The sequence below is a fragment of the Bos grunniens genome, chromosome 14 (assembly GCF_055505025.1).
Source record: "Bos grunniens cultivar Pamir isolate PY7600 chromosome 14, Bosgru_T2T1.0, whole genome shotgun sequence".
Taxonomy (NCBI): domain Eukaryota; kingdom Metazoa; phylum Chordata; class Mammalia; order Artiodactyla; family Bovidae; genus Bos; species Bos grunniens.
Genome location: NC_141178.1, coordinates 68,530,103 through 68,543,736, shown reverse-complemented (window position 1 = coordinate 68,543,736; position 13,634 = coordinate 68,530,103). Strand labels below are relative to the sequence as shown.

Below are 13,634 nucleotides of genomic sequence, written 5' to 3'. Positions count from 1 at the left end.
GCTAAGTCGCTTCAGTCATGTCTGACTCTGTGCGACCCCACAGACAGCAGCCCACCAGGCTCCGCCGTCCCTGGGATTCTCCAGGCAAGAATACTGGAGTGGGTTGCCATTTCCTTCTCCAATGCATGAAAGTGAAAAGTGAAAGTGAAGTCGCTCAGTCGTGTCCGACTCTTCGCGACCCCATGGACTGATAACCCCAACAAACTTCTCTTTTGCCTCCTCACTTCTTGAATTTTTTCCTATTCTAATTCTACCCAAATACATCCCTGTTAATCTTTTTCATTGTTGTTGTTTGTGTGGATGTTTTGGTTTTTGGCAAGGGCACACAGCATGTGGGATCTCAGTTCCCTGACCAGGGATGGAACACACGCCCTTTGCATTGGAAGCTCAGAGTCTTAACCACTGGACCACCAGGTAAATCCCCAACACTATTAATCTTTTAATGCAGCTCTGCTTCAGCCAAAACACTATATTCATCTTCCGCAAACTTGCTTTTGCTTTTCCTATCTCTTGGCTTTTACATCATCACCTCTTCATGATTTCTACCTCTACAAATCCTATTCAGACCCCAATGCTCCCTTTCTTATGAGCTCAAGACTAAGTGTGGAACACATTTTTGCTTACATCCTTCAGAAGGCAATTTTCCATGCATGTAAACCCAGAAGTAACATATCAAGATGCTTCTTAACTGTATAATCATGACTAATGTGCTCAGTCTTCATTCCAATCCCAAAGAAAGACAAGGCCAAAGAATGCTCAAACCACCACACAATTGCACTCATCTCACACGCTAGTAAAGCAATGCTCAAAATTCTCCAAGCCAGGCTTCAGCAATACACGAAACATGAATTTCCAGATGTTCAAGATGGTTTTAGAAAAGGCAGAGGAACCAGAGATCAAATTGCCAACATCCGCTGGATCATCGAAAAAGCAAGAGAGTTCCAGAAAAACATCTACTTCTGCTTTATTGACTATGCCAAAGCCTTTGACTGTGTGGATCACAATAAACTGTGGAAAATTCTTCAAGAGATGGGAATACCAGACCACCTGACCTGCTGCTTGAGAAACCTGTATGCAGGTCAGGAAGAAACAGTTAGAACTGGACATGGAACAGACTGGTTCCAAATAGGAAAAGGAGTACTTCAAGGCTGTATATTGTCACCCTGCTTATTTAATGTCTATGCAGAGTACATCATGAGAAATGCTGGGCTGGAAGAAGCACAAGCCGGAATCAAGATTGCCGGGAGAAATATCAATAACCTCAGATATGCAGATGACACCACCCTTATGGCAGAATGTGAAGAACTAAAGGGTCTGTTGATGAAAGTGAAAGAGGAGACTGAAAAACCTGGCTTAAAAGTTTAACATTCAGAAAACGAAGATCATGGCATCTGGTCCCATCACTTCATGGGAAATAGATGGGGAAACTGGAAACAGTGACAGACTTTATTTTGGGGGGGCTCCAAAATCACTGCAGATGGTGATTGCAGCCCTGAAATTAAAAGACACTTACTCCTTGGAAGGAAAGTTATGACCAACCTAGACAGCATATAAAAAAGCAGAGACATCACTTTGCCAACAAAGGTCCATCTAGTCAAGGCTATGGCTTTTCCAGTGGTCATGTATGGATGTGAGTTGGACTTAAAGAAAGCTGAGTGCCAAAGAATTGATGCATTTGAACTGTGCTGTTGGAGAAGACTCTTCAGAGACCCTTGGACTGCAAGGAGATCTAACCTATCCATCCTAAAGGAGATCAGTCCTGGGTGTTCATTGGAAGGACTGATGTTGAAGCTGAAACTCCAATACTTTGGCCACCTGACGCAAAGAGCTGACTCATTTGAAAAGACACTGATGCTGGGAAAGATTGAGGGCAGCCACGACTGGTCCGTTTCTTGCTCTGACCTCACAGGGCATCACTGTGACGAAACTCACAAAAAACCCTTTATAAGCCCCCAGCTGGGTGCAGGTTTTTGTCCACAGAGCCCAGGAATCTGATTTTGGTGACCTGACGGCTGGACCTACAGTTAGTGAGCTTTTTTCCGTGTTTTGCCATTTTGTTGATTTTTTTCCTTTTTCTCTCTTTTTCATTTTTCTCTTTTTCCTTTGTCTTTTCCTCATTTTTTAAAATTTGTCTTATCATTTTTTTCTTTTAATTTTAGTTTCTCCTCATATTTTTTTTTGTTTTTTTTTTCCCCATTTTTTTCCCTTAGTTCTTTTCCTCTTTTATCTTACTTTTTTTATTTAGTGTAGCTAGTATTAGTAGAGAGAGTATCATTGATATAGTTAGCATATTTGGTATAGTTAATAGTTTGTTAGCATAGATAGTATAGTTAGTGTTAGCACTGTTAGTATTGTTGGTATACTTAGCGTAAGTTCGTATAGTTAATACTTTATCAGCATAGTTAATGTTAGCACTGTTAGTATAGTTCTTAGCATTAGAATAGTTGTATAGCAGTGTTAGCATATGCAGTATTGTTAGAACAGTTAGCATTCTTAGTGAGGGCTTAGTGGTAGTTAGTATATTTAGTGGTGTAGATAGTGTAGTTAGGCAATTAGTATAGCTTAGTAATGGCACCCCACTCCAGTACTCTTGCCTGGAAAATCCCATGGACGGAGGAGCCTGGTGGGCTGCAGTCCATGGGGTCGCTAAGACGCAGACATGACTGAGCAACTTCCCTTTCACTTTTCACCTTCATGCATTGGAGAAGGAAATGGCAACCCACTCCAGTGTTCTTGCCTGGAGAATCCCAAGGACGGGGGAGCCTGATGGGCTTCCCTCTATGGGGTTGCACAGAGTCAGACACGACTGAAGTGACTTAGCAGCAGCAGCAGCAGCAGTGGTAGTTAGTATAGTTAGGGATGCGAACCTCATGGCCATCTCAACAAAAAAGGTGGTTCATATTGAGAATTATGAGATCCTTCACACAATTGTGAAGGCCACTTCGCCAAAGTGGAGTTGGCCAGGCATGTTCTGACCAGGGGAGTGGTAGCCATCATGGCCATTAACAAGACAAATCAGACTTCTCCAGCATCCAGGAACCATTTTGAGAAGTTAAAAGCATGAGAATATTAAACCACCCGAATACTGTCAAACTCCTGGAAGTGACTGATACTGAGGAGACTCTGTTTATAGTAATGGAGTACCTCAGCGGGGGAGACTTGTTCACCCACTTGGAGGCCAAAGGCCGCACGATGGAGGGGGAGGCCCAAGGCCCGTTCCAAAAGCTGTTCTCGTCTCTGCATCACTGCCACCAGCTGGGTGTGGTGCACCGGGACTTGCAGCTGGACAACCTCCTCCTCGATGCCAACAACAATGCCAAGATCTCCGACTTCGTACTTAACAACCAGTGGCACCCAGGAAAGAAGCCAAACACTTTCTGTGGCAGTCCTGCGTTCATGGCCCCAGGACTCTTCCTGGGGAGCCCTTACACAGGCCCAGAGGAGGATGTGTGAAGCCTCGGTGGTGTCCAGTACACCGAGGTAACTGGATCACTCCCCTTCGGGGGATAAGATTTCTGGGAGCTGTGGCAGCGTGTGCTTAGGGGGCAGCAACATGTGCCCAAATAACTATTCAATGAGATAACAGACTTACTAGGAAGAATGTTAATGTTCAACCTACCAACAGAGGTACTTTAGATGATGTTTGGCAGCATCCATGGGTGAACATGGGCCAGGACTCACTCCCACCAGCCCGTGAAGAGCACCCTGGGGTGACAGTGGAGATGATACTGGGCTGATGCAGAGACCAAATCCAGAGCTTAGACATAAGCAGTGGCAGTAACATGAATGAACCCAAGTTGAGGGTCCGCACGATCATTGTGAGGCCAGCCGTTTCCTCTGACCTCAGCAGCCAAGAACATATGCCTCCCACCAGCCCTGAGATTTCCATGTTTATTCCCACCTGGCTTTGGGAGACCATTCAGCAGCAGGAGAACCAGGAGTCAAGGGAGAAGACCAGAGAGCCTGCCACTCCCCAACCCTGCCCAGAAGCGAGGACTGTCACCCCCCGCCCAGCCCCCACCACTTGCAACACCCATGATGACAGCAGCGCCCTAGCCACCGATCACGCTGGTGACCTCCACGATACATGCGGGACCAGGCTCACCTGCGACATCTGCGGCAGGCGTGACAGCAGCCACACCCGTGACACCAGCGTTACCCGTGGCACCAGAGACACCCGCGACACCATCAGCACCTGCGACACCTGCCATACCAGAGGTACCAGCCTCACCTGTGACACCTGCAGCTGCCATGACACTAGCCACACCTGTGATCCCAGCCTCACCTATGACACCCTAAGCACCCAGGACACCACTGGGGCCTGCAACGTATATGATACCCGTGGCACCATTGATACCCACATTACCAGTGACACCTGCCTCACCAGGGACACCAGAGGCACCCGTGACACCAGAGGCACCCGTGACACCAGAGGCACCCGTGACACCAGTGGTGACCACGCCACCCATGATACTTATGCCACCGTCACCCGTGACACCAGGGTCACCCACGACACAGATGGCACTCATGGCACCTGTGACACCTCCAACACCAATGGCACCCATGACATCGGCGGTAAAGTCCCAGAAGGAATCCACCACCTCCCGGATGTGCCTGACGCAGGAAGCTAAACCCTTGTTGGGTAGCCTGAGCATATGTCCCCAGTCACTCCCTCTGGCCTCACCCAGAAAAAGAAGGGCATAGCTGGGAGAATCTGGAGATGTCTATCTAAATATCTTTGCTGTGGGCTGCCCAGCATGAGAGCTGATAATAAAGTGATACCAAAAACAGCCCATGGATGACCTGCAAAGCTCCTTGGGACCTAGTCATGTTCCCACCTGGATGATGGGATTCAAATCCAGCACCTCCACCGCCTTCAGAAAAGCCTCCTATAGAAAACCCTGGCCAGCTCAGATGATGCTCTGGAGTGGTCTGGGCGACCAGAAGAGGCACCACCCTGGCCTGGCTGCCCCTCCTCCCCTGCTGGGTGAAACTTCAGAGACTGGACTGTGCCCTGGGGCATGTCCCCCACCCCCCACACTTCTGTCTTTCATTTTGGTGGGGGAGGGGATAGTTATTGCCAACTCCTTTGTTTTCTCTTAGTTCAGTCTTACTAAACTTTATGCTCCAGAAATACGTATTGCACTGTTTTGTGTTCTCTCTCATTAGAGAAGTGTGTAGTCATGTAGTATTTAGCGTTAATGACCTAAGAATTAGTGCAATCATTCCCAAGAGCAAATACTGCTGCCCTGCACTGCAAGCCAGACATGCAGAAAGAGTGTTTTATCTCCCTGCACTGACATTACCTAATATTTTCAGAAGGGGCAAAGGATACTTTCGGTCCCTGCGCTAGGGCTAAAAGGACCAGGACATCTAGGATAGGATAATAAGTCCTGTGAACCAGCCAGTGTGTGGTGTGGTCAGGTCCCTGTGCAGATGACTTCCCTGAATATCCTGCAGGAGCTGGGCTCTCTCCTTCCCCTATGGGGAGGGACCCTGATGTGTGGCGTTTTAAAAATTTTTTTGATGTGGATCATTTTTAAAGTCTATTGAACTAAATAAAATGACGGATAGAGGAGAGGAATTTTGGCAGTCCTTGAACTAGGCAGAAGGAAGAGAGATGAATGAATCATAGTCTGTGCCCTTTGGGTTTGCTCACACATGTTCTGCATTCTCATGCATGCAGATATCCATGTTCTGTTTTACCTCGACCTTAAGAAGCTCTATGTGCCAGTTATTAAAATTGTTATTAAATTATTCAAATAATAATATAATAATAAATTATTTGTCATTAAAATTATAGGTCCTGGGGTCTAATCTGTAACATTGTTTAACATCTTATTCTGCCATCTACTTAGCAGCATAGCCATGAAAGACTTGTTTATCCTTTCAGCTATTCAAAAAAGTGAAGATAGTACTTACTCCGAAGTGTCAAGTGAAAGTGAAAGTTGCTCAGTTGTGTCCAACTGAGTCGTGTCCATGGAACACTCTAGGCCAGAATACTGGAGTGGGTTGCCGTTCCCTTCTCCAGGGGATTTTCCCAACCCAGGGATTGAACCCAGGTCTCCCGCACTGTGGCGGATTCTTTACCAGCTGAGCCATAAGGGAAGCCCAAACTGTCAAGGTGAAGTTAAATTAAACAAGGCAGGTAAGGTAAGCTTAAGACAGTGCGGTATAATAAATCATTGCTACTAGTATTATACTTTTTCTAGCATTTGTTTATCAATGGAGACACCATTGCTTAGGGCTGGATGATTCTGCTCTATGCAAATCTTTCTAGAGTGTTTCTGCCCACTAAATACCAGTAACGTCCCCCAAGTCATTGGAACAAACCAAACTGTCCCCAGATATGTTCAAACATGGAAAACAAACTATTATGCCTCCTGGTTGAGAACTTAGATAGCAAACTTCTTAAGGACTGGTTAATTTTCGTGTTCTCAGTCTAATACTGTGATGAGCACAAAACTTAGTAAACACCATCAGTAGAAACAAGTAGAGAATGAATAAAACAATATGACTTTATACATATGCTTAAAATGCCTCCATATATATTTATAACTTTTGTTTTGTATATGGTTCTACTAAATGTCGAGATTCCCTCATTAAATTGCAGGTAGTTCCGAGGGGAAATACTCTCAGCTGTTACTAATGTCAAGGTGGGTGGATGCCAGCTGTGACAAAAGCCCTGCAGAGTAGTTCACGGGACAGGAAACATGAAGAGACAGTAGCGTTCAATATAAATTCAAAACTGAGAAGCTTTGTATGGTCTCTAATTGTCTCTCTGCAAAAATCTGTGTGTTAAAATAACATGTGTGACAATGGGCGCCCAATGGGAGACACATCTCTTACCTCCATTTTATTCTAAAAGAAATGGAAACCCAAGGTCCTTTTCCATCTATCATTCTTTTTTCCCCTTTCTTTCTTACAGAATTACACCACATCCCATATTTCTCTTTCCTTGGTAATCATTCTTCCTGAGACACTAATCTGAAATTCTTTATTTAATACCAGTTTTTATTTAACTGGTCAAATTCTTTTCATAATTCCTTGAGAACTCATTCCCCAGGAATGAATGCTCAATGTTTTTGCCCTCAACTCTCTAAAAGTCAGTGGACTCGTGAGCACTTTGGTTTTCTTTCCAGCTCTCTCAAAGCACTTTATTCTCAAGAACATATCCATTCTCATAGTCTCAACAATGACAACTTATCTTTATTTGAGTACTTACATCAGAAACCCCAAACTCACAAAGGTTAATTCTGTAAAACAGATTCACTATACAACTGAATTTATAACAATTAGTCTACTTTTAAGATCCCTCCCCACTTAACACACAGATCTGCTAATGTACTGAGACAACTGAGGCAGCATACACTGCTTAGCACATGTATACATCTATTAGCACCATGAAATATAAGAGCAAATCCATTTCAGAAAAGAATTGTACATCTTGTAAAAGATGCAGGATTTCATGATAGCAAAGCACAGTTCAGACACTTAGAAAGGCACTCATATGGAAGAGTTACTTCAGTGAACAAATGAAGATAAATTTACAGGGATGATGGCATGACAGATACTTCAAAGACTTCACATTGATTTGAGTATCAAAAAATTAAGAAAGATTCTTAGAAAAAACTGATGAACCCTCACAAATGTTTTACACATTTTTTCCTCTTTATAACTGTGTCATAACAGTAAACCTGGAGAGCTTGAATAGCCAAACAATGTTGAAAAAGAAGAACAAGGTTAAAGGTGTCACACTTTCTGATTTCAAGCTTCTTGCAAAGCTTCCATGGTGGCTCAGACAGTGAAGAATGTGCCTGAAATGCAGGAGACCATGGTTCAATCCCTTGGTCAAGAAGATCCCCTAGAGAATGGAATGGCTGCCCACTCCAGTATTCTTGCCTGGGAAATCCCATGGACAGAGGGGCCTGGAGGGCTACAGTCTATGGGCAGCAAAGAGTTGGACACAACTGAGTGATTATCATGCTTTCACACTGTAATCAAAAGTGTGGCATTTTCATAAATGCAGACAGAACAATGAAATAGAATAGAGAGCCCAGAAATAAACCCTCACAATCATAGTCAAATGATTTCTGATAAGGAAGCCAAGCCCATTCAGTGAGAAAAAAGACAGCATTTACAACAAAGGGTTGTGGGAAAACTAGATATCCACGTGCAAAAGAACAAGTTGTACCCTTACCTTCCACAATACACAAAAAGGAACTGAAAACAGATCAAGATCTAAATGCAAGACCTAAATCTATAAAAGTCTTAAAAGACAGAAGAAAAGCTTCATGACATATTTCACTGTAATTTCTTAGAAATTTAGGTGAATTTCTTTTTTTACTCCACCTTCTTAGTAATCCCTGGCTGGCTTTGAAAATTGAATAAGACAAAACATAGGAGAAAATTATAAATGTATTTAATATAAGTCTTAACATGGGAGCCTTTACAAGAAAATCAATATCTGAAAGAAACAGTGAAACCTGAAAATTTTTACACTAGATTTGATGAAGAGTAGATAGTCATGGAGAAATATAATATGGCAAAGAGCAGAGGTAAATGCAGTATACTAAGGGAAACAGCCTATTTGGAGTCTTTCTGGCATTCTTTTGTCTTTGGAGATGAGGATGCACCTTTGCCATCTATAGAGAAAGCACTTCTCACTTAAAGAGTATTATGACCTACTTCAGAGGTGAAGGGTGAGCAGAGGGTCAAAGTAACCTTCCTGCTACTGCTGTTTTCTCAATGTCCTTCAACTTAAAATGCCAAGGGGTCATATTTTAGTGTAGCATGGTCTGAACTCTGTAAGACAGGACACCAAAAGCGCAGACAAAGTGAAAAGAGATAAATTGAACTACACCGAAATGTAAAACTTGTGCATCAAGGACACAACAGAGTGAAAAGATAACCCATGCAACAGAAGGAAATATTTGCTAACAATGTATCTGACAATGAGTCACAATCCAGAATATACAGACAACTTCTAAGATTCAACAACAGAAACAAAAACAACCTGATCAAAAATGAGCAAAGAACTTGAAAAAACATTTCTCCAAAGAAGATAAATGAATGGCCAAGAAGCATACAAAAAGATAGACAACATCTCTAGTCATTAGGGAAATGCAAATCAAAACCACAGATATCCAGCTCATACCCATTGAAGTGGCTACTATAAAAAGAAAAGAAAAGAAACAACCATTGACAAGGATGTGAAAAAGCTGGAACCCTTGGGCACTGTTTTTATGTTTATGGCTGCGCTGGGTCTTTGTTTCTGGGCATGGGCTTTCTCTAGTTGCTGCAAGTGGGGAATACTCTCTAGATACACTGTGTGGGCTCAGTAGTTTCAGCATTTGGGCTCCGGAGCACACAGGCTCAGCAGTTGTGGCCCTCGGGCTTAGTTGGGCAGAAGCCCAAAGGTGGAACGAACTCAAAGGTCCACTGATAGATGACTGGATAAACAAAATGTGATGCATGTATACAACAGAATATCACTGAGACATAAAAAAGAAAATTCTGGCATGTCCTATAACCTGTATAAACCTAAAAGACATAATACTAAAATAATCCCGTAAGAAAAAGACAAATACTGTGTGATTGATTACACCTACAGGAAGTATCTAGGTACTCAAACCCAGAGAAATAGAAAATAAAATACAATGGGACTTCCCTAGCAGTCCAACAGTTAAGACTCTGCCCTTCCACTACAGGGAGCACAGATTCAACCCCTGGTCAGGGAGTTAAGTTCCCACATGCCTTGTAGCAGGGTCAGAAAGTAAAAAAAGAAAAAACAAAGAAAATATAGCAATGGTGGTTTCTAGGAACTAAGAAGAAGTAGACATGGAGCATTGTTTAATGGTTATAGAGTTTCACTCTGCAAGATTAAAAAATTCTGGAGATTGGTTGCACAAAAATGTAAATAAACAATACTATTGAACTGCACACTTGAAAATGATTTAGATGATATTAATACATTTTACATTATGTGTATTTTACCACAATTTTTTAATATAAAAAAGATAGTTCAAAGGAAACGACAGAAATCTAAATGACCTTGCATGCAGATTGCTTGCCAAAAGAGTCTTTAAAGTGTCACTCCACGATAAAGAGTCCAAGACAGACTTTTTTTACTATGTATTAGGTTTGTGTATAAAAGACCACACAAGATTCAAATCAATATACCAATGATTTGTTAAAAAAAAAAAAAAAAAAGACTTTCTGATGACTAAAAGATTAAAAACTAAATATGCATTTATACAATTTTTCAGAAAGTAAGACAGACTGTAGATTCTCAGAGACTAGTGCACAGATTCACTGGGTATATAGTAACAGCAACAACCAGAAATTAATTCTCTGTTCATTCTAAGAATTAGTGGCCAGTTGGAATTGGAATATAAATTGCTTTAAATATAAGATACAGATAACTATAATTACTTATTTCCTTTTAAGTTTTTCACTATTTACTGGTAAATAGTAGTATTGTTCTCTATGAAGTTATTTAAATGATCTTTTCACTATAAAGCTCTAAATAATAAAGACCTCCTTCACTTATGTCCTCTGTACAGATTACTTTCATCTTTGGACCAGAGCAATCTAAGTTTACTTGGGTTTCTCTTACCTTAGATGTGGGGTATCTCTTCACGGCTGCTCCAGCAAAGCACAGCCGCTGCTCCTTACTTGGACGACGGGTATCTCCTCAACGCCATCCCTCCCGACCTTGAACGTGGAATAGCTCCTCCAGGACCTCCGGCACCCGTGCAGCCACCGCTCCTTGGATTTGGGGCTGCTCCTCCCAGCCGCCGCCCCTGACCTCGGACGTGGGGTAGCTCCTCTCGGCCCTTACTGCGCCGTCGCCGCCTGGCACTCTGGGACGCTGCCCCAGACCTCGGATGTGGGGTAACTCCTCTCGGCCGCCGCCCCTCGGGCATGGGGTCCTCCCGGCTTCTGCCCTTGACTTCGGACGTGGGGCAGCTCCTCTAGGCCACGCTCTGTGCGCCGTCGCAGCCGCCCGTGCTCTGTGCGCCGTCGCAGCCGCCCGTGCTCTGTGCGCCGTCGCAGTGCAGCCGCCCGTGCTCTGTGCGCCGTCGCAGTGCACCCGCCCGTGCTCTGTGCGCCGTCGCAGTGCAGCCGCCCGTGCTCTGTGCGCCGTCGCAGCCGCCCGTGCTCTGTGCGCCGTCGCAGTGCACCCGCCCGTGCTCTGTGCGCCGTCGCAGCCGCCCGTGCTCTGTGCGCCGTCGCAGTGCAGCCGCCCGTGCTCTGTGCGCCGTCGCAGCCGCCCGTGCTCTGTGCGCCGTCGCAGTGCAGCCGCCCGTGCTCTGTGCGCCGTCGCAGCGCAGCCACCGCCAGCACTCTGTGCACCATCACAGGCATTAAAGAATGTGACGTGAAATGTGAAGTCAAGTGGGCCTTAGAAAGCATAACTAGGAACAAAGCTAGTGTAGGTGATGGAATTCCAGTTGAGCTATTTCAAATCCTGAAAGATGATGCTGTGAAAGTGCTGCACTCAATATACCAGCAAATTTAGAAAACTCAGCAGTGGCCACAGGACTAGAAAAGGTCAGTTTTCATTCCACTCCCAGAGAAAGGCAATGCCAAAGAATGCTCAAACTACCGCACAATTGCAGTCATCTCCCACGCTAGTAAAGTAATGCTCAAAATTCTCCAAGCCAGGCTTAAGCGTGAACTTCTACATGTTCAAGCTGGTTTTAGAAAAGGCAGAGGAACCAGAGAGCAAATTGCCAACATCTGCTGGATCATTGAAAAAGCAAGAGAATTGCAGAAAAACATCTATTTCTGCTTTATTGACTATGCCAAAGCCTTTGACTGTGTGAATCACAATAAACTGTGGAAAATTCTGAAAGAGATGGGAATACCAGACCACCTGACCTGCCTTTTGAGAAACCTATATGCAGGTCAGAAAGCAACAGTTAGAACTGGACATGGAACAACAGACTGGTTCCAAATAGGAAAAGGAGTACGTCAAGGCTGTATATTGTCACCCTGCTTATTTAACTTATATGCAGAGTACATCATGAGAAACGCTGGGCTGGAAGAAGCAGGAGCTGGAATCAAGATTGCTGGGAGAAATATCAATAACCTCAGATATGCGGATGACACCACCCTTATGGCAGAAAGTGAAGAGGAACTAAAAAACCTCTTGATGAAAGTGAAAGTGGAGAGTGAAAAAGTTGGCTTAAAGCTCAAAATTCAGAAAACTAAGATCATGGCATCCGGTCTCATCACTTCATGGGAAGTTGATGGGGAAACAGTGTCAGACTTTATTTTTTTGAGCTCCAAAATCACTACAGATGGTGACTGCAGCCATGAAATTAAAAGATGCTTACTCCTTGGAAGGAAAGTTATGACCAACCTAGATAGCATATTGAAAAGCAGAGACATTACTTTGCCAACAAAGGTCCGTCTAGTCAAGGCTATGGTTTTTCCAGTGGTCATGTATGGATGCGAGAGTTGGACTGTGAAGAAAGCTGAGTGCCAAAGAATTGATGCTGTTGAACTGTGGTGTTGGAGAAGACTCTTGAGAGCCCCTTGGACTGCAAGGAGATCCAACCAGTCCATTCTGAAGGAGATCAGCCCTGGGATTTCTTTGGAAGGACTGATGCTAAAGTTGAAACTCCAGTACTTTGGCCACCTCATGCGAAGAGTTGACTCATTGGAAAAAACTCTGATGCTGGGAGGGATTGAGGGCAGGAGGAGAAGAGGACAACAGAGGATGAAATGGCTGGATGGCATCATTGACTCGATGGACATGAGTCTGAGTAAACTCCGGGAGTTGGTGATGGACAGGAAGGCCTGGCGTGCTGCGATTCATGGGGTCGCAAAGAGTCGGACACAACTGAGCAACTGAACTGACTGAACTGAACTGAATCTAAGTTTTCCAAATGCCCCCTGACATTTTTACATAAAACTGTTTCTCTGTTAATTCAAATTCAACATAAAAATGTCAAACCTATCATTGCCCTTCTAAATATTACTTTCCCATTTCTCAATGTCATTGTACACGCCACACCAACTTAAATGAAAATACTGGTGTCATTCTGTCTTCCATTTGCTCACCTGTCATTTAATGTGTCCAAGCCCTGCTGACTTATCTTTTGAAGGCTATCTTTCATCTGGACTCCTTTTTCTTCCCTCCAAGTTTCACTCCTTCTGGCCCTTACCTCTTATGCCTAAGTGAGCACAATAAACTTCTCTTTTGCCTCCTCACTTATTCAATTTTTTCCTGTTCTAAGTCCACCCAAATACATCCCTGTTAATCTTTACAGTTGTTGTTGTTGTTTATATGGGTGTTTTTGTTTTTGTTTTTTTGGCAATGTCACACAGCATGTGTGATCTTAGTTCCCTGACCAGGGATCGAATGCATGCCCTTTCCATTGGAAGCTCAGAGTCTTAACCACTGGACCACCAGGTAAATCCCCAACACTAAAATCTTTTAATGCAGCTCAGTTAGTTCAGTCACTCAGTCTAGTCCAACTCTTTGTGACCCCGTGGACTGCAGCATGCCAGGCTACCCTGTCCATCACAGGGAATATCCACTCCTGGAGTTTGCTCAAACTCAGTTCCATCGAGTTGGTGATGCCATCCAACTATCTTATCCTCAGTTGTCCCCTTCTCCT

General features: G+C 43.9%; 2 protein-coding genes across 16 annotated transcripts in view; one reads left to right on the top strand and one right to left on the bottom strand.

Annotated features, from left to right (window-relative positions):
- The window catches only part of LOC147359619 (uncharacterized), a 134,603-nt gene extending 121,329 nt beyond the window's left edge, over positions 1-13,274 (bottom strand). For all 15 annotated transcript variants that reach the window (XM_086337241.1, XM_086337243.1, XM_086337249.1 and 12 more), the window contains exon 1: positions 10,619-13,274. In XM_086337241.1, coding sequence (XP_086193367.1) covers positions 10,840-11,418 — 579 coding nt within the window. In that variant the 5' untranslated portion in view covers positions 11,419-13,274 and the 3' untranslated portion in view covers positions 10,619-10,839. The remainder of the gene's footprint in view (positions 1-10,618) is intronic.
- Positions 1,859-9,930, top strand: LOC147359620 (uncharacterized). The gene has a single exon (XM_086337233.1). It carries the CDS (start codon positions 3,783-3,785, stop codon positions 4,629-4,631), a length of 849 nt encoding a protein of 282 aa, XP_086193359.1. The 5' UTR covers positions 1,859-3,782; the 3' UTR covers positions 4,632-9,930.
- Positions 13,275-13,634: the final 360 nt, after the last annotated feature.

What these genes read in the sequence shown, in the direction of transcription:
- LOC147359620 (XM_086337233.1), top strand. Translation starts at nt 3,783, where the DNA reads ATGAATGAACCCAAGTTGAGGGTCCGCACGATCATTGTGAGGCCAGCC.